The sequence below is a fragment of the Acartia tonsa genome, chromosome 6 (assembly GCF_053477335.1).
Source record: "Acartia tonsa isolate MP-2025a chromosome 6, ASM5347733v1, whole genome shotgun sequence".
In the NCBI taxonomy this organism is placed as follows: Eukaryota; Metazoa; Arthropoda; class Copepoda; order Calanoida; family Acartiidae; genus Acartia; species Acartia tonsa.
This window is the reverse complement of record NC_137265.1, coordinates 7017018-7039409: the sequence shown is the minus strand read 5'-3', so window position 1 is coordinate 7039409 and position 22392 is coordinate 7017018. Positions and strand designations below refer to the sequence as shown.

Here is a 22392-nt window from a genome sequence, read left to right as displayed (position 1 = left end):
TATAAGCTGCTCCAGAAATAAATTTTTATTAAATTATCATTATTTTTTATTTTTAGCTTTACTTAAAAAAATTTATTGCATAAAAAATGTGTAAAATATAAAAGATTGAAAATGCATAAAGTCCATTATTTTAAATGCATGCATAATAGCCTGTCCCGGATTTGAAAAATTTTGTTAAAATTTCAATTCTAGTGTGTCGATATAAACCTGAAATTAACCAAAAAAAATGGGAGCAGCCCTGATTATAATATATGAAGGTGTAGCAAGTAATTTTCCAAAGTCAAAATTGTCAAAATTGCATACGAGTTTCAACTCTACATTAGCCTGTCCCAGATTTGAACATTTATGTTAAAATTTTGGTTCCCAACCAAAATATGGTTAATTTATGCAAAAACAATGACCAATGCAAAATATTTTTTCTGTAATGCAAAAATTGCGACGGTAAAAGCACTTGATGAGTAGAATCAGAAACTTTTGTCCGCTTCAAAATATCTCGTTCCTAGTCTGAGAAAATCACAAAAAACATAAAAAAAACTTCTACAAATTGGACAATTCTCAATAAACTCTAAATAATGGTGGTTTTTTCATCATTTCTAAAGCTAGGAACGAGATATTTTGAAACGGACAAAAGTTCCTGATTCTACTCCTCAAGGCCTTTCCTAGGAGCACCATGAAGCCATAGTTCTGATGCAATGAATTTTTGACCTCCATAAGGGGGGCCTCAAAATTTTAAAGTGCTTGTACCGTCGCAATTTTTGCATTACTGAAGAAATATTTTGCATTGGTCATTTTTTGGAATAAACCAACCATACTTTGGCTGGGGGCAAAAATTTTAAAAAAATTTTTAAAATCCGGGACGAGCTAATGCATAACTTAGTATAAAAATTCAGAGTATTGTTGTAGGGCTTTTATAGATTTGGATTGGCAGATCTCCTCTATCTATAATACAAAGTAGAATGATGTCCGTCTGTCCGTCCGTCCCTTAAGATCTCGGTAACCATTGAACCGATCGGATTCAACTCTTCAGGGCATATACCTACTGGTTCTGTTGTGGTATTAGGCTATTTTCTTTGGGGGTGGGACACCCACAACTCCCCCCAAAACAAAAAATCCCCCACCGTTTTTTAGGCAGTTATTTTAAAATAAATGGCAGCACCAAAAATACTTACTTTTTTTAAAGTTACCTCTTTGGGCAAAGCCCCTAGAGGCTAGGGGCGAAGCCGCTAGTCTAGTACATTGTATGTTAATTTTATTTATGGTGCATTATTTGCCAAGTGGACCACTTTTTTGTTTTTTTTTGTGGTTTTTGTTACCTACCTTCATGGATAGCTAGATATCTAGATATCTAGGGACTGTGACACTTTTTTTATGTCCTCTAGGATCATAGAGATTAACAGTACTACCGAAATAGGAGAGGTAGTGCAAAAAGTGGTACATTTGGGAAATAAATCACCTTATTAACTCTTTATATTTAAATTTTAAATTGACGATATCTCCCACTCCTTCATTAAATAGTTTGGAAGTTTGACGCTTTTTCAGCTAGTAATAAATATTGAGATTGGATTAGGAAACACCGAGAAAACTGTGTACACATTCGGAAATTAAAATTCAAATGATCTGAATTTTAGATAATGGAAGGATGTATTCATTTGAGTTTAAACTTTGCAGTGTATCTATTCCTGTTTAACTGCAATAAATCCAAATGCGTAGTTTTATAAGTTTTTCTATCTCTAAGAACAACTCTCTAGTGGTCTTTAAACACAACCAACAAACTTATTTTTCATTTTAAATATAGTTTATTTAAGTATGTATTGTATGTCCAGTAAGACCTCGTAAACAGCTTAGATTAGCACTCGATAAAGTAAATATTGGTTCTGAGAAAAATAATCCCTCCCTTATATATACTTCCTTATATAAATTTTTCCCCCTACATACCTAGGGCCCTAGAGAATAGGGGCGAAGACACTAACTCATTAAAACTAGATAGACATCTAAGAACTGGAAAAATAGATTTTATTTCCTAAATGTATCATTTAAGAGTCATAATTATTGTAGGTTTGATTCTAACAAAGCAATTAAAAAAAAAGATGTTAATGGCTATCAGAATTTCAAATGTTTTAATATAGTAGTAATTATTTTTGAAGCGCAGAAAAGTGTCATGTGCGACGTCAAAAAAATTACATCTATTATCAATCTCTTTTTTAGGTGTTTCCTATTCATTTTCTCCTCTAATTCCTCCTTTTTAGACGTATTTTTAAAACACACATGTTAGAAGACGAAGAAAGTCGCTCAAAAAAATTCTGTCGTCATAAAAATAAAAAGAAAACCCCTAAAAAAGAGATGGATAATCCTTCATTTTTATGACGTCACATGCTGATTTTTTGAGCGACTTTCTTCGTTCTCCACATGGCACTTTTCAGCGCTTCATTAATTTTGCCATTTTCGCGGATTAAATGGCACACCAAAGAAAATTGAAATTGTATGAGTGGTATAAAGACAAATCCCTAAAATCCACAATAGCTCTGTGTATACCTTTCTGCATTTTAATATTCAACCATTTCTTTTCTTTTTATATCTTTTCCATCAAAATTTTTATATATATTCTAAGGCATGCCTTTCTTCATTTAAATCATGATTGCTGTAAAATGTAAATAGAATAGAAATAACTCTTTCATAAATTTATTAAGTTAAACAACTTTTTTTCAAATAGAATATTTTCAATAATAATGAACTTCTTTTGAAACCCTACGGAGAGATAAAACCTTGAACCCTGTCTAAAACTAACCTAACCCCTATGTTAACATATCTATTTGCATTTTAAAAATTCTATACAGGAGGTGGGGGGGGGGGGGGAGAATGGCCCTAATCCATTACAGAAGCCATATGAAGGTTGTAAGGTTTTTATGTCTGAGGCTAAAGATTCATAAATGTATTGCGGAGGTTTTTGGCTGTTTTTCCTGACCTCCCCTGCCTTTCCCTAGAGGCCAGGGGTGAAGCAACTATTATATGTTATAGTGATTTTCTTGAATTTTACGTAGGTGGACAAATTGTCCCAAAAATTAGCCATGTGACGCCATAAAAATAAGAGAGATGAGAGGAGAAGTGGGAAAGAAAACCCCTAAAAAAAGAGATGGATAATTCCTTATTTTTATGACGTCACAAGGCAGATTTTTTAAGACACTTTGTTCAGCTACAGTTTTACATTTAATTTTTAAAGTTTTTTTTTCTTAAATGTACAAAACACAACCAAACATTAATTAATGAAACTTTATAACCAATATAATATTGGTTATTTGTTCTTATACTTTTAAAACTTGCATACAATCTTAGTCTACTTGGTGTCTGTCATCGGAAAATGGTCTTATTGTGTGTGTTACAAGTCACGTGATTTATACAGTGCACATAGGGGCAACAAGGGGATTCAATTCACCACCCCCAATTCAAGTTTTAATCATTCTATGAGTATTACCATACCCAATGTACATCAGATTTCAAAGGAATCGTAAAAATACGCTTTTTAAGTAAGCTTTCTAATGCCTGAAAGTCAAGAAATGCAAAAATTTTCTTACAGAAAAGGGCATATTTTTTGTGTTTCACCAACAATTTTAAAAGTATTATAAAATCTCTTAGAATTAACGTAATTAGACAAAATAACTTCAGGTGAGTCATGAACTACATGTATTTTGACAATATAAAAGAAAAAAACACAAATTTAAGAAATAAGTCCTAAATAATTCTAGTTGAAGTTAAGATTTTTTGTTTGTTTTATAATCAACATTTAAGTAGACAGTTAGAGGAAACATGTTTTCACCGGTTGCCACCGGCTAAAAATACGATATTTGATTGCCCGAAGACATATTATAATCGCCTGTACTGGTTTTATTTACCCCCCCGCGCCCCCGTAGGGGTTTTTAGCACGTTTTCTGAGGGTGGGTGCACGAAAAGTTTGTAAGAAAAAGCGTTTAAATGCGCTTTTAAAGGCAAAACTTAAGATATAATTCAATTAAATAAAGAAACAAAAACATAGTTATATTGAGAAATAGTTATTCAGACTTTGAATTAAAGTTAATAATAAATATTTTCAAGTTCTATTGCACTAAATGATGGGGAGGAGAGGGGGGGGGGTCTAAACCTAAATCTAAACCTCTTTATGTTCGAGGTTTTAATGTAATTATAGATTATTACAAATATAAGGGATTTAAAGGGATAATACAAAGTTTGATAATTGATGTACATCCCCAATGATAATACACAAAATTACCTTGTGTAGATTAAAATTAGTATTTAAAACGTTTGAACACATAACTTTAAAACTTTAGGGACTAGTGTTAAAAACAGCCTAATGTCCCCTCCCTCACTGCGGAAAGGTAAAATCAATATGCAAATAATGTGAGGTTCTTATAATCAATTGAAATTGGAATTAGCAAGTAGCCTATCCGTCTGTCATTTGGTAATGCTTTATGGCCTTTATGTTTAATGTCTGCAGTTTTATTTAGGAAGGACATTGGGCTGTTTATTACACTAGTCCCCAAAGTTTTATAATAATATTTTTATATTCGTTGGCTTAACAACTTAAGGATTTTTTTTATTGGTTGGTTCATTACGTTCAGTGTCAAAACGTTTCAACCACTAATTGTCATCTACAGACAATTAATTTTGCAATATAACTTGGTGTATCAATATTGGGGATTTACATACATTTATCAGTCATTGTTTTGTCCCTTAGATCCCTGGGTGTTTATCTATAATACAAAGTAGATTGATGTCTATCCGTCTGTCTGTCCCTTAAGATTAAAGTAACCACTGAACCGATTGGATTCTAATCTTCAGGGAATATATCACCCTCAACCCTCCCAAAAAACAAAAATCCCCGTCAATTATTTTAGCCTATCCGTCTGTCTATTGGTAATGCTTTGTTTTTATATTATGTAGTTACATGGTCTTCATTTTTAATGTTTGCAGTTTTACTTAGGAAGGGAGGGGACATTGTGCTATTTATTACACTAGTCCCCATAACGTTTTTATATTGGTTGGCTTAACAACGCGACGTTAGGAATTTTGTTTAATTTTTTATTGGTTGGTTCATTAAGTTGAGTGTTGAAACCTTTCAACCACTAATTTTCATCTACAGACAATTAATTTTTTTGTAATATAATTTGCTGCATCAATATTAGGGATTTACATACATTAATCAGTCAATGTTTTGTCCCTTAGATTCCTGGGTTTAATCTATAATACAAAGTAGCTTGATGTCTGTCCGTCTGTCTGTCCCTTACGATCTTAGTAACCACTGAACCGATTGGATTCTAATCTTCAGGGAATATATCTACTGGTCCTGTGGTAGTTTTAAGCTATTTTTTGGGGCGTGGGACGTCCTCAACCCTCTAAAAAAACAAAAAATCCCTCTCAATTTTTTTATGCAGTTAATTTTAAATGTAATGGTTGCAGCACCAGAGGTATTTTTTTTTAATTACCTCTTAGGACAAAGCCCATAGAGGCTAGGGGCGAAGCTGCTATTCTATAATACAAAGTAGCTTAATGTCTGTCTGTCTGTCCATCCCTTAAGATCTCGGTAACCACTGAACCGATTGGATTCTACTTTTCAGGGAATATACCTACTGGTCCTGTGTTGGTATTAGGCTATTTTTTTAATGTAGTGGTTGCAACACCAGAGATACTTAATTTTTTTAATACCGCTTAGGGCAAAGCCCCTAGAGGCTAGAGGCAAAGCCGCTAATATACATATAAACGGTAAACAAGAATCTTAATATCATTTTAAATATAGATATTAGTTATAAAAATTGATGTCAATCATGCCCACATTTAAAATGAATTTATTTTTACTTAAAGTGAAACTTGTAGCTAGCTAAAATAAGGATTCCCCATCCACTCCCTTTACACCATCCCCTCCCCTCATACTGAAATGAATTTCCAGACCCCAACAACCCTAATTTGACACTTTGAACACTAAAATCGGTCTACAATTGACATAGATACACTTTCAAGGGCCCAAAAAGCTAGTTATAGAGTAGCTGCGCTACTGAAAAATTGTCAAATTTCTCTGATAAGTTTAGAAATGCATTCCCTGACCTCAAAACCCCCTAATATGACATTTTGAACACGAAATTCGGGCTCTAAATAATTAAATCCCCTTGTTTCTGGATTTGCCCCAATGTGCAGTGTGTTTTTTTATGAGAACTTTTTAAAAAGCAATTTTACCCCACTTATAGTTATCAGAATTTAATGATTAACGGCTTATTTTCTTCGTTTTTTATAACCATTTACAGAGCATCAAAAAAATATTTCAGTTTTTATTTAGAAAGTGCAGTAAAATCAAAAATTCAAAATTTAGGTGTCAACATCTAAAAATGGTTTTAGTGCATTTTTCTTAAGCTCAAATCTTCTACCCTTTGCAAGAAAAAAATTGGATTTTCAGTAGTCGACTTTGGGGGGCCAGTACTCCCTCCCTGGTTGAGAAATGGACTTCAAACTTTAAAATGTTCTAGTACATGTCCCCAAAAGTATCTGTATCAATTTTTAATTCTGTATCTCTACTTTGAAGCGTTTTGCAGCCATTCTTGCAAAGGGTATAAGATTTAAGCATGAGAAAAATTGCGCTAAAACCATTTTTAGATGTTGACACCTAGGTTCTATAAATGGTTATAAAAAACGAAGAAAATAAGTCATTTATCATTAAATTCTGATAACTATAGGTGTGCTAAAATTGCTTTCAAAAAAGTTCTCATAAAAAAACACACTGTATTTTTTTTCAGAACATTGATGCAGGGCAGAAGAACTGTGATACGAATGTTAGGTAAGAAATTTTCCAGTATGGCTTTGAAACCGATTAAAATCCGCTGGATTATAACCGGTTTAAATCAACACTGAAACATCATATATCGTATCGTTTAATCATAATGTTAAAACCAGTTTTTATTAACCCGTGCGATTTGCATCTCGGGGCTAATTAAACTTATAATCTTATAATTGTACTTTTTATATCCGCGGAAAGCTGTTTATAATCGATGCGATAAATAATTATTATAGTTTTCTCAAGAAAGATATTTTAATATTCCTTCCTAACTTTTCTGTGTACAATTCTAAGTGCCTAGCGAGTACAGAAAACTCTCTTATATTTAAAATCAATTGAAAAAAAGGGTGGAGGATTGGTTTATTCTCAACTTTGGGGACTATACTTGCAGTACCCAATAACTCCGTCCTAACTCCGACACAAAAAACTAATCTTTTGTTTTTAAATTATTTGAGGGTTCTATCCTTGACTAGGCACTTTGAGAGAAACCACCTTTAATAGATATGAGAGAAAGAGAGAGAGAGAGAGAGATAGATAGAGAGAGAGAGAGAGAGAGAGAGAGAGAGAGAGAGAGAGAGAGAGAGAGAGAGAGAGAGAGAGAGAGAGAGAGAGAGAGAGAGAAAGAGAGTTAAGGAGGGTGTAGATTGATTAATATTGTCATAAACTTTCTAAAATTTTTATAACTTTGTTTATAAAATGTACATTTTGCAACCTTTAAAGATATTTTAATTGCATTTTCCAAGATTAGAGATTTTTTTTCTGAGAAATAAGTTAATTAAATCTTTAAACTTTTAATCTAACGATTTTCCTCATATGAAACATCATTGAGTTCAATGGGTTAGGTATCTCAACTAATCTTTGTTTGTTGGATTTACTCTCAATTAAGTATGATTATGAAGCTTATCTGAAAAAGTTTAAATATAATTATCCAAAGTAGATTCAATTCCTTCAGAAAAATATACCCAGGGATAAGGGATGGGAAACGTAGGAAAATATTATTTCAGGCCTATTTCAAGCCTAGGCCTAATAAACCAGTTTTGGGATGACGCAGTGGTTCGTCCTAAACGCTAATGAAAAAGCTGTGTGTGTGTGTGTAGATAAATTCAGGTAGCTAGTTTAAAGTAAAAAACATAACTTTTTATAAACCTATATATTAATGGCTTTTGTTAAAATGAAGTTTTTTCTCTCCCAAAATTTTTTTATCTTTTACTTTGGTAATTTGAACTGTCAGAAAGCTATTGTTGGGTTTCCCTCAGACAGATTTTAGTTTGTATTATTTGCATTTCTATTAATGAGTAAAAATTTTATTTGAAAATTTCATTGCTAATTAAAATTCAAAATAAATAAATAAATATGCACTTGGGTAACATTCTATCAAGTTCTTTGGATACTATAATGTAATGATATATCTGTACTGTGTTGTATTGTACAAAAATTAGGGTTAAGGTGTTGTATCAATTCCGTACTAAATTTTAAAATTCAAAATACAACATCTAATTTATAAACTACCAAATGAAAATTCGTAGCTACCTTCTTTCCAAAGTAATAATCCCGTTATTTTGGTTTTTTCTATATGGCCCTTTTTTAATGTTTAACTCTAAGCAGATTTAATAATTAAACTAATGTGATCTAACACCATTTATATTTATTTTTTCGTAGCAGACGAAATCATTATTTTTTCTAGAATTGTCTGCTTCTAAAATTTCCGCCAATTGGTGATTGGTTGATACAAAACAAGCCCAAATCACAGAACACTATTGGTTTAGAGCGGTAGCCAATATGAGCCGTCCGCCAGTGAGGTCATTAAATTAGGCAAATGGTAAAAGTTGCATGATCCCTTTCAAAACCAGGCCGAGACCTAATTTATGGCCAGGTTTCCTATCCCTTATCCCTGATAATACCTATCAATATCAATGTAAAGCTTCCACGAAAAGAATACAAAATATTGAAAACCTAAACTAAGCAATTTGTCAAGTGGGTGTTTTGCCACAAAAAGCCTAGTCTAGCTAAAATCCCCCACAACCATCTTATTTTGATATTCATTTAAAAAAGGGTGAATGGGTGCTTTTTCGTTTGTTTGTTAATTACTTTAAGTCAGTCTATATTATATTTGGTAAACAAATATAGCATAGGAAAAGAACTAATCACCCCCTCCCCCTTCTTACTAACTTATTTTCAGTTAATTTGAAAGGCTTTTCAGTGCTCTAAAGACACTTAGAGGGAAAGCACCCATTTGTTAAATATGCTTTTGATTTCAGCTGCTGTGGTGTTTGCATTCTTCATGTGTTGGTCTCCATTTCACTCTCAGGAATTTATTTACATTTTAACAAATAGATTTAAATAAAGCATCTTATAGGGCCTAATAAAAAATGACGTAATACAATACAAATGACAAATGATTGTGATTGACCAATGGTAAAATGTATACTGGCCTATCATTGGTCATTTGTATTGTAAGGCTTTATTTTTTATCAGTCACTATCAGCTGCTTCGATCTAAATTAATACAGGGGGCAAGAGTTAAAAGATATACCCTAACTAATCAAAGACCCCATAATACATCCTCATTGGTTCTAAGATTTGTCAGCTTAATTTTTACAAATTATTTTTATGTCTGAAAACAACGCCATAAATCTATCGGGTCCTTGAATAAAAAGGAGGTAGATGTTTGGTGTATCACATCTATACTTAAAAGTTTAATATCTTATCAATATATTTATATCTCAATCATTTCTAAGGCAGTTAGTTTCCTTCTGTGAATCTGTCTCTCGGTGATGCTAGGGTTATCTAATAAGGCTCCATATGTTTTTTTTTATACATTAATGGGTTTATTCATACTTGGATTATACCAGATTATTATGTTTTCCAGTAAAGTTGAAAAACAATAATCCACTTCTTTGAATAACAGCCAATATCGTCTGAAATATTAACACAGCCAAGTCGCTACAAAAGAGCAGAAAGCAATTTGCTAGAAGACGAAAAAGGTACCTACCACTGGAACCAGGTAGTTGTCTAGGTTATACATATATACTTCAACATTTAGCTAACATACACTTATAAAACAAAATAAGAAAACTATTTGAAAAAGACTTTGTATTATTTGGAATTTCAAAGGTTTAAAAGTGATAATATCATTACATATTTGGTATGTGCGCATTTTCAATTTCATGTTTTATAAGATAATCTGTTCTTATAGATTTATATAAGAATAAAATGTGTACAGTATATTGGAATTATATTTGGGACTATTGCTATAACTGGGTGACTTAAAACCCAGGCATGTTAGCAAATGTGTTTTAACAAGGATGACAACAGCTATAAAAGTCTTTAAAACTATAAGACAAACGAACATTAACACTTGTAGAGAGTAATAACTCAATAAGCAGAATATAAATGTATAAGTCTAGACAAAATTGTGAGTGAATTTATTGCAAAACTGGTTAAATACTGGATACTTTTTAAGGACACTTATATTTTAGAAACTGATTATAGAAATGCTTTGCTTATAAAATTGTACTTTGTTTTCCTAGAAATTAGTATTCCAAAAATCAAATGAATAGGATAAATATATACATGAAAAATTGTTTTCAAACAAACTAAAAATCTAGATTTTAAAATCGTACATAACTACCACAGGAATCACCATTCTTACATGTTTGGGACTTACAGAGATGCTTCGCTTAAAACATTGTTCCTTGTTCAATCAGAATTAGATTAATAGGATAATTAAATTGTTTTGAACCTAGTAATAGTGTCTAACTTTTTTTCTTTGTGACGTAACAAAAATCGAAGGATGAGAGGGGAGGTGGGAAAGGAAACCCCTAAAAAAGAGATGGATTTTTGTTACGTCACAAAGATAAAAAGTTAGACACTATTACTAGGTTCATTGTTTTTAATAGGTTAAAATCGACATTTTTTAAATGGACGTACGGATATTCTGGAAACTATTAAAGAGTTGCTGCGCTTTCTGAATCGTATCTAACTACTAAAGGAAATAGCATGCCAAGTTTAAAATCGGTAGAACAATTTCAACATGCTTAAATTAGCAATAAGATCTATCAGTTACAGACGGACGTATGGATGGACGGACCTACCCTATTTCTAGAAAATATTCGAATTTAAAAACTTTTCTAAAAAATTCCTTACTGTAAGATATATGACATATCAGAGTAGGACATAATATTAAATTAGCATTCATGTACCTATCACATCAAAGTCGTGAATGAATTAAAATTTGTGCTAGTACATCTGTTATGGAAAGTGATAAAAATGTATTCAGGAAAATGAAAATCTTTGAAAATCCCAAATCAGTCATGAATAATAATTTTTTGATTGCTACAATGATCAATTTACTAACATGATCTTTAGTCTTTGCTTCAAAGCCTCTCAAAATATATGAAATTTACAAGTGCTAGAATTTGGGTTTCTTATGCAATTTTTTTTTTAAATCAAAAATTTTGTCAAAAAGCAATTTTGAAAAAGAAGGGGGAATTCCTATTACCTCTTTGGGGAAAAAGCCCCTAGTGGCTAGGGGAGAATCCATTAATAATTAATAAAGTTGTCATCACTAAACATGCAGGATAGTAGGAAAACAACCCACTCCCCCAAATGATAGGGTTAATAAAAGTTTTTCAAATAATGAAAAAGACAGTGCTTTAACATTTTGTAAAAGCGGAGCTTTTCTATAATTAGGGTCGGTCAGTCAGTCCTTCCGTAAGTCTGAAACGAATAGCTTTTTTCGGATGCTGTAAGTATTGGTGCAAAAAATCTACTGACAATTTTGCTTCGCATCTTATACATTTATATTCTGATTATCCAGTTCTGACACCATACAAGTGTTAATGTCTGTTTGTCCTACCGTTTCAGTGCTTCGCTTTTATGTATGTTGTCATCCTTGTTTACATAAGATTATTTTATATGAACTATCCTTTGATGTTATAACTTTTGATTGAAAGAAAAAAGGAAAAGGTGAAAAACGTTATGAATACGGTCACAATTACTAGATAGAATTTTTTGTTTTAAAATCAATGAAAATAGCAGAAAAAAATTATATTCAAATAGATCTTGTTGTAGAGAGATGGTGCACTCTGACTCAAACCTATTAGAGAGATATGTATTTCAACATAAGGATACAAAATAATAATAATAAAATTATTACTCATATTCACATATTTTTTGCATAGTTTGGTACTTTTATTACCTGGGTTGGCCGTTGCATAAGCTGAAAATACCAGTTTAGGACAAACATATTCAAATAAATTTTATAAGGTTTCTAGCTACATCGAATTTTAATAAGATAATTATATTGGATATATATTATATAACATATATGTGCATATAACATATATATAGGTTTAAACAGAACAAAAATAAATCAATAGTATGGTATTGGCAATGCTATTTACACTATGATACAATGGGGTTAGAAAATTGTTAAAACAGATTTTAATTATTTTTACAGACAAAACATTTTGTATAAAGTAATATGGTTTTTTTTCTGAAGCTAAAATTTCAAGTTCTTCTTTTTACGGAAGCTTTATATAGGCCCCGGAATGGTTTTAGGCTAGATATAAGCCTAGGAACGGTTTTATTACAATTTTCTGTCCCTTTTTTATAACTCATATAAATGAAAAGCCCATAGATGCTAGGTGCGCAGCCGCAAGTAGGCCAATGACTAAATAGATCAGGATATTAAGGTCTAATTTAGTGTTTTTAATGACTTTGAATTAATAAAGATTTAAATTTTACTTGAACCTGCAACATTAATATTATCTAAAACATGTATAAACAGAATATAATTTATCACATTTAATGTGAGAATGTTGCTATTATCATATTCAAAATAAATGCTGTAATAAGCTTTAAAATATTTAAACACTAGTCTCTCATTGGACACAAAATGACGTTCAATAAGAAAAAGGAATAAAAAAATTGGAAAGAAAATTATTTTATTTCAAAATTAATTCTTGGCATTTTGGAATAAAAAATATAGGGGAAAGAAAATTATTTATTTCAAATTTATTTCTGGTCTTGAAATAATATTCATTATTTTATTTTATTTCGAGTGTCAACCAATAAGAAATAGGCATGCTGTTTTAAAAGTTTGGAATAAAAATTATTATTTTTTGTCAATTCTTTTTTTCAGAGTATAAAATGAGAATAAATTTTCCAACATCATTATTGATTTCTAATTTAACATTTCATACAGTGGGTAATATTTATTTCAACATTTTTTGTCATTCAAAATCAAGTGTCACAAAAATAATAATATTTAACATAAAAAAGAAATTTTTAAAATAATTTTGTTTTCTTTATTTGTTGAAGATTTAAGCCCAAGCTTTTTCTGAGAGGGGAGACCCCCCTCAACCCCCCCCCCCTGACGCTCTCTTCTTTAAATCTTTCATTATTTCTGTAATTTATTCTAACTATCTTATAAATTTCAAAACATGAGATAAAAAGGAAATAATTTGCTGTACATTATTAAAAAATTTAAAAATTGTAAAAAAAATTCCAACATGATTTTTAATTTTAAATACAAGAATATTTTTTCCTATATGATATGTTAAATTTAAATACAGGAATAATTTTGTACTGTGGAATTGAAGAAATAAATGCTGTACATTAGAGTGGCTTGATTTTCAATGATTTTCTAATTTTAAATGTGCTACATACACTTTCTGTCTGAACATCATATAAGAGACAAAAAAATGAAAAGAAAATATTTTGAATAATGGGGAGGCTCGCTGATGCATGTAAACTTTTAGAAAGACACTTGTGGGGAGAATTTTTTTTTTTTTTGTTGGGGGGGGGCAATTATTTTTCTTTCAAAGTATAGCTTTATGCACCTTCCCAATTTTGTCTTGAAGAGTAGAATAAGAATAAAAAATCTGTTTTTAAAACTATTGATCCTAGCAAGAAAAATCCATAAATAAATTTAAAAACCAAGAGATTTTACATTTAATTTAAGATTTTTCATGCTTGGATGAATATTTTTTAAAACCAATTTGATATTCTTATATTAATCAACAAGACAAATTCAAAAAGATGCATAAAGCAATACTTTGAAAGAAAAAAAGTTACACCTCCAGAATAAACTTCTAAAGTTTTTAATGCATGGAAACACCTTCCCCCCATTTCCCCTCAAGGACAAAATCAATTTTTTATATTTAGGTTTCTTTTAAACTGTAGATGTTGATTACAAATTCAATGTCCAAAATTGATCCACTCTACTGTACATTGTTATAATTTAATATTTGATGTGGGTATAAACATAAGACATAGATGGTCAATCTGACCCCATTTTTTTCTTAAAAAGAAACCTTTGTTCACTTTTTGTTGTATATGAAATACAGCCCTATAGGCAACATTATTTGCAACTAAATTTTGCACTGATATAATTTTTAGAAAGATAACTTTATTATAAGAAATTAAATTATTTATAACTAACTTATTATATGTTGTGTCATACGCTTCACATTATATGATGGAAGAAATATTTTCTTCAAATATTTCACCCAAGGAAAGCTTTAACCTAAGATATTTAACAATTTATAGCTGATACATAATGTAAACAAAATTCCCTTGTGCTGTCTCTAGGTTATCTCTATTGTATAAATGAACGTACAAAAGAGGAGGAGAGAGAGAAGGAAATAGACAGAAAAGTGAGGGAGGGGGGAGGGGGAAGAAATATAGAGAAAAATAGACAGAGATATTTATTGTTCACCCTTAGATGATGTAAATTTTTTTATAGACTTTTTTGAATTTAAGAAAAAGATAGAGAATGAGACAAAACCAAGTATCATATTTTATTAATATTGCTTATACAAGAAAGGTCATTCAAAATTATTTCACCAATATTAAGGTCAAGTGACAAAAATTTAAATTTCCACCTACTTCGCCCCCAGAGGGGGCAATAGTAGAAGGAAAATTCAAATTTTGATCACATGACCAAAATTGTTGAAATAATTTTAATATCCTTTCTAGCAATCACAATATTACAAAAATATGATAAATAACTATTATGTTCTTATATAGAATCACATTTTCCTAGTTCAAATAAACTTTTTAGATTGAGTTTATTTTTGTTTGTTTTATCTTTTTCTGCAAAGATTTTATTATTTTAACTTTTTCCCATTAGGCCTTTGTTTTGGAATTAAATTAATAAAACAATTGCAAAATAAAAAAAAGAGTTTTATGTGATATAGGATATAGCTATATAAGTATGAATCGTAATTTTTGTTTGGACACTTTCAGATGATTTTTTAGGGAACTGTGTTTTAATTATTTTAGTAAATATGAATATGATGTTGAATGTAACAAATAAATTATCATCTCTATTAGATTATCATAATTTATCAACAAATACTTAATAAATATAAAGCTTTAATTTGTTTATAATCTATTTACAAATTACCTGCTTGATTTCATTAATCATCCAATAACCTTATATTATTAACCATTTTCATTGAATTTGATAAGTAACTTTTGCAACATAATACACATTCATTAATCAACCTTTTGATTATACAACATTTGGCTGGAAGTTCTAAGTAAAAAGTTTAAAGTATTTCACCACTCTAAAGGGTTAACAAAATGGACATAGCAAAAGTACGAACTAGTTTAGGGTCCATAGTAAGATTTTGTAGAATCAAGACCTATATAAATACCTTCTTAGTGGCAGGCTGATGCCGCAGGTTAAGTTGTTTTCAAAGATGTTAATCCAATAAAATAAAAATTGCAAGGAAAAAAGATTATATGCATTTCTTTCTAATTCACAAATTGAAATAGAGAAGTTCAATTTACCTAATAGAAGCTATTTTATGCTTTTCCCTATTTAATACTACTAGGGCATGCGCCTCTAGCATCTAGAGGCTCTTTATTCGAAGGGATATGGAAGGGTCTAAAACTATATTCATATTTAAAATAAATAGCCTGAAACCTTCTCAGGACCTATAAAAAGCTTCATTGTAAAGGAGAACCATATCTGTTCAGCGGTTAGCGATATCCTTCGCTACAGGCAAAAAAGCTTACTACTATATATAATAGAATAAACAAGGATGCAACATCCATAAAAGCGAAGCTCTGAAACGGTACGACAATCATACTTTAACACTTGTAGAGTGTCATAACTGAATAAGCAGAATATAAATGTAAAAGTCTAAACAAAATTGCAAGTAAATTTGTTGCAAAACTGCTTTAATACGGGATACTGTTTAAGGACATACTTACATTTTTAGAATTTAATTATAGAAATGCTTCACTTATAACATTGTACTTTGTTGTCCTATGAATCAGTATAACAAAAATCAGATGAATTAGATAACTACATGCAAATCTGTTATAAATCATGATTTTGGATTTATAACAATATTATCAGATTTTTAAATTGTACCTAACTACCATAGGAAACCCCATGCAAATCTTGAATTGAAAAATATGCTCATTAAAGTATGGGAAAGTTTTCTAGTCAAGTATATTACATAGTCATCCTTGTTATGGTCATCAAAATCCAGGGATCTAAAGGAATGTGACAATGTCCAATAATGTACATTCCCAATGATAATACACAAAATTACCCCTTCTGTAGATTACAATTAGTGGTTGTAACGTTTGGCACTCAACTTAATGAACCAACCAACAAAAAATAAAAAAAAAATTTTAGGCCAACGAATAAGAAAACATTATTATAAAACTTTGAGGACCAGTGTAATAAACGTCCCAATATCCCCTCCTACCCTGTCAAATGCTGTTATTTCTCTTTATGTTGTTATGTCAATCAAAGTGAAGAATATTGCAAAATATTGGAAAATATGTAAAAAATTCTTTACATTGCATACACTTTGCAGTCATTGATTCAAACACAATTTACTGACATGATTACAAATATGGCAATAGCTATCTATCGCATCGTATTATTGACAGCTTTCCGTGGATATTAAAATGAAAAATTTTACGATTAAAACCAGTTTTGCAAGCCCCGAGGGACCGACTTTAAAAATTGTGGAAAATAATTTGTGCTATTCATGATTTTTCAGTATGGCTGAGAACCGGTTCTAATCCAGTGGAATGTCAATATATCAAATGTTACATAAATGGATGTAGAATATACATGGATATTATTACAGGTGGAACATTGTCGTCAATTTTGATTGCAATTTGCCCCGCATTTATTGGTCGGGCCGTTTATCCAGTAGGAGGAGAGGGGAAGTGGGAGGGTCGATATTTAGCTGGCTACAAGGTTCACTTCATTAGAGTACATGACAATCCTAGTACTAATAAATTCATTGTTTCATACAAACAATAGCCAAATATTAATTTTATATTCTTATGCAATAAAAAGGTGAATTATAGCACAAAATAGTAAATTGCTTATTTTGTTAATCTTTGCATCAAAGTTCCAACATTATATTTAAAAAAAAAAGATGTGTGAACAATGGACTGTTTATTACATTAGTCCCCAATTTTTTTGTAATAAGGTTTTTTTATTCGTTAGCTTTACAACTTTGGGGACTTTTAATGAATTCTGATTGGTTGCTTGGTTGAATTCATTGAATTCAGTGTCCAAAGTTTTAAGTGTAATCTACAGAAAGGTTAATTTTGTGTCTTAACATTGTGGATGTACATAAATTTATCGGCCATTGTCTTATCCCTTTAGATCCCAGATGTTTACTAAACTTGCTGGACAAATATGTCAAAAGAATAAGTCATTTTTATTAAATAACATATAAAATTAATTAACATAGTATGCAATTATAATGCAAGGATGTGGATAGTATAAAATGAAAAAAGGCTGAAACTGAAAATTAAATTAATTGTAGAACTCCAGAGATCTAAAGGGATAAGACAACGGCCGATAAATTGATGTACATCCCCAATGATGATGCACAAAATAACCCCTTCTGTATATAACAAATATTGGATGAAACTTTTAAACACTAAATTTAATAAAACAACTGATTAAAATTTGATATAAGTCCCTAAAGTTGTTAAGCCAACGAATAAGAAAACGTTATTAAAAACTTTGGGGACTAGCGTAATAAACAGCCCAATGTCCCCTTTCTCCCTGGTAGAACTCTCTGTTTCATTTCAATGTTTAAACCAACCAGAAAGAAATTTGCATTTGGTCAGAGATTGTGATAAATCTTATGAAAAACATGTAAATATTATTATTCGAAAATTAGCAGGTTCTCATTTATCAATATCGTTTCAAATTAGAGTGATATAAGGAGGTAGTACTAGAGAATATTTAAGTATTTTGATAAGATAAAATGCTTTGTTTGAGTCAAAAAAATATTTTTGCTCTTTACCTGGATGACCCTGCCAGGTTTGCTGGCATCCTGTGCCCGCCAGGATGGAGATTTCAAAAAATTCCAACTCTCAGTTTTTAAATTATTTGAAAATTATCAGATTCTTTGAGACAATACCGTTTCAAATTAAAGTTGCTTTGGCCCATAAACAAATATATTGGATTCTGAGTAAAGCCTCTACAGTGCAGTGGCTAGACATAAAGAATTAAACGACCTCTCACCTAATTTTCAATTTATATTAAAAAAAATAAAGGGGGGGAGGGTGATTCTGTGCTCGAAAGGCGCTTTTAGGGAAACCACCATTGTCTGTTAGATATTATCTACTGAAGTTTTTATAGTGCCTATTAAATATGACGTCATACTGGCCTACCGTTGGTCAATTAAAATGTATACTGGCCTACCATTGGTCAATTAAAATGTATACTGGCCTGCCTTTGGTCATTTAGTCTACATTGGCCTATCATTGGTCATTCTAAAGAAATGGGATACCGCTACTACTAGTTATCCTTGGCTTTTGTCTGTCTTGTCTTCACGAGGTAATTTACAAAATGGGGTAAACAAAAGAGGCAATAAGTATTTCTTGAGATAAAATATCCTTCCTTCTTGATTGTATTAGGTGAAGGCCTATACTACGCCTTAAATTTAATTTCCCCAAAGAATAGATATATATATATATTTAATATTATGAAAGGAATAGGCATAATAGTCATTTATCGCAACATATTATAGACAGCATTTCACGGATATTAAAATGTAAAATTTTAAAGATTTAAGATTTTTATTTTAATTTTCGTGGAAAATTGTCTGTAATACGGTGTTATACATGATGTTTCAGTATTGCTGAGAACTTGTTATCATCCAGTGGATATTAATCGGTTTCGAAGCCATACTGGAATAATAGAACTAATAAAGACTAATAATTAGAGTCAAAAAGATCAACTTAAAATGAAAAAAATTATATAAAGGGTAGTTTTTTTTGTCAGAAGCTTAAGACCTTAATAACTACTGAACCGATTTAGTTCTCAATTTTATGAATGCTTCTCACAGGCGCCTAGATGAGTTATAGGCTATTTAATTTTTATATCTTAGTTTGGTTTTTGTTTGTTTTCTCACTTTCCTTACTCATTCGAATACAGAGCTCAAAGATGCTAGAAGCGTTACCGCTAGTATTATATAAAGTAGTGAGATTTTTTTAGCTTCAGGTAAGTCTTTTTTTTGGCTATTTTGTTTCAGATTAAAGTCTTTGGACGGTTTTAATCTATTTTTTCTTGATGCTCAGGGCATAGCTGCTACTGTAAAGAAAAAGTCAGAGAAAAATGTACCCCAAAAATATATAAACTTATTAATTTATTCCTTAGTCCCAGAGAAGTATTTTATACTTATATATAATATCATGTATGGTTTTCTTAATCCTTAACATAATAAGGGCACTCTATTTTGGGGAAAATTTAACTGTCATTTTGAGTCATAAGATAACTTTAGAAATATTTTCTAATACATATAAATGTGTTTCCATTCATGTAAAATTAAAGGGATTCAAGAACGTCCAAGCTTTTGCAATTTGGAAGGGAGGAGAAGGGGGGAGTAAAACACAGATTTGGTGAATACAAAAAAAAAACTTTAAACTCTGAACCATGGCATTAACAGAGTTAACTATGATACGCTCTTATAAGAGGTGCTTTTTTTGGTTTAGTTTTTACAAAATTTGGTGGGGTTAAAATTTTATCCCTAAACCCTGGACGGCCTTACAATATTTAAATTCAATTTGGATTAGATAAAATGTCTACATGTCTATTCTAATATTCATGAAAAAAATACTGTAATTTTTCTGTTTGAGGTTGAGTAATTTGCACTCTATTAATTCAGTTTTAACAATCGCGTTTTCCTGAATCTGAAAGTAGAATATTTCATCTTCAATTATTCTTTCCCTGCATACTTTTTTCGGCTGTTGACTCAGAAAGCGGCTAAACACTTTTCTGCGTCTGACGATCCCCTGGAAAATGTTGAAACCACAAATTCTTTTCATCTCATATTGCTAGAAATTGAAACTACCCTGTTAAATTATTTTGATGCTATTATCCAAATAACAGATCTATAGTATAGATGTATATACTGACAACTAACTCCCTTCATTTTTCAAATACCTCTTTCGTCTGCTTCTAAATTATTTTCTGCTACTTGGCTGTGTTAATATAAGCGACACCATTGGTTGATTTTCAATATCCAATAGGAAGGTTGCACAAGACGGTTGTCATGGGGAGATACAGTTATTTAACCCTTTCTCCCTCTAGTGTTTTACTCTAATATCCAAATAGTTTTATAACCTTATATAAAAGTAACAGGATATCTGTCTGTCTCTGTGTACCAAAGGATCTCGTCAACCGCTGTACAGATATGGTTCTCCTTTACAATGTAGCTTCTAATAGGACCTTAGAAGGTCTTTTAACTATTTTACTATTGAAATCGCCCCTAGAATAAAGTGATCTTCCAGAGAAAACAACGCTAGTATTTACATTAAACAGTGGAATAGATTAAATAATTTGTCTCTAATGACAATACTTTGTGTTGGACACATTGTCGACGTAAAAATCAGGCAAATACTACTAAAATGTCATATTAATTTAATTCTACCGAAAAAAAATTATTACAATTGTATGTATGTGGTCGACAAAACGGTTTAACATTGTAGAGTAGGCAAATTCCAGGAATATAAAGGGATAAGACAATGGCCGATAAATTGATGTACATTTTCAATAATGATACACAAAATTACCCCTTCTTAAAAATAATTCCATAGAAGTTTCCAAAGTTGTTAAGCCAACGAAAAGGAAAATGTTGATATAAAACATTAGAGTAAAACACTTTAGGGAAAAGGGTTAAATAACCGTATCTCCACATTGAAAATCAACCAATGTTTTCGCTTAAATTAAGTAGCAGACAATAATTTAGAAGCAGACGAAAAAGGTCATTGAAAAGGAAGGGAGGTAGTTGTCTGTATATACATCTATACTATAGATCTGTCTATAAAACTTTGGGGAATAGTGTAATAAACATCCCAATGTCCCCTCCCTCCCTGGGTAATTACACTTATTTTCTCGTATTCATTCGAATCCGGTGGATAGGAACCGGTTCTCATCCATACGAAAAAACTATGTCTAGCATCGAATTATATCCAGCTTTCTACGAATATAAAAATGTACAATCATAAGATTAAAACCAGTTTTTTTACTTCGGCACCTCGGGGCTAAAAAAACTGGTTTTAATCTTATAATTGTACATTCTCTATCCGCGGAAAGCCGTTTATAATACGATGCGAGAAATAACTATTACCAGAAAAGTTTTACAACATCACAACAGCTTCCTACCCCTATACATAAGTGAAATGCTATGGTGATTCTAAATAATAAAATATCGCTGGGAATAGGTAAAAATATAATATGAATGGGTTACAGAGAAACACACAAAATGAGAATTTATGTACATTATGTATCTTTAGCGGCTAATCCCCTAAACGACTCTAGAGGTACTTGTGGTGAAGGGAGGGGGGAGGTAATTTCTTTCTATGGGCGATTTCTCTTGCGAGGGTGGTGGTACCCTCTCCCAAAGTAGTGATAAACCTTACCAGTTTTGTTAGCCCTAAGGGGCAGATGGTCTGTATTACGATGCTATACATGGTTTTTCAGTATAGCTTAAAACCTCTTCCTTTCCAGGGGATATTAATTGCTTTCGAAGCCAATTGGAAAGAAAAATATTAAATGTAAATGATAATGAACGTGTAGAGACTAATGTTTGTGTCGGTAACATTGTATGGAGAATGGACACCAGCTTTGAGGTAAACTTTTTTCAGTTTGGCTTTGAAACCGATTTATATCTGCTTGATTAGAAGCGGTTCTTGGCCCCACTGAAAAATCATATATAGCATCGAATTACAGACAATTTTCTACAATGATTAAAATAAAAATAATAAAGCTAATACCAGTTTTGTTAGCTGGGGCCTTCAGCCCCTCAGGTATAACAAAACTGTTTTTAATCCTAAAATTTTTCTTTTTAATATCCACGGAAAGCTGTCTATAATACGATGCGATCAATAACTATCTTAAAACTCTTGTCATCTCTGCAAGGATAATTATGTCCATGAGTTTTGCAATAAAAAAGCTTAGATTATAATAATTCTAGGTTTCATGAGAAAGCTTTTTTTTATAGTGCCTATAAAAATGAAGTTATACTGGCAATTAAAATGTTAACTGGCCTGCCATTTTAATTTAGTCGTGTATTG

The 22392-nt window shown here is 31.1% G+C and overlaps 1 protein-coding gene across 1 annotated transcript in view; it reads left to right on the top strand.

Annotated features, from left to right (window-relative positions):
• LOC145321710 (uncharacterized) overlaps positions 1 to 22392 on the top strand; it is a 44605-nt gene that overhangs the window by 4560 nt on the left and 17653 nt on the right. The window contains exons 3-5 of the mRNA XM_080163255.1: positions 6774 to 6814; positions 9070 to 9119; positions 21896 to 21948. Of these exons, the coding sequence (XP_080019381.1) occupies positions 6774 to 6814; positions 9070 to 9119; positions 21896 to 21948 (144 nt within the window). The remainder of the gene's footprint in view (positions 1 to 6773; positions 6815 to 9069; positions 9120 to 21895; positions 21949 to 22392) is intronic.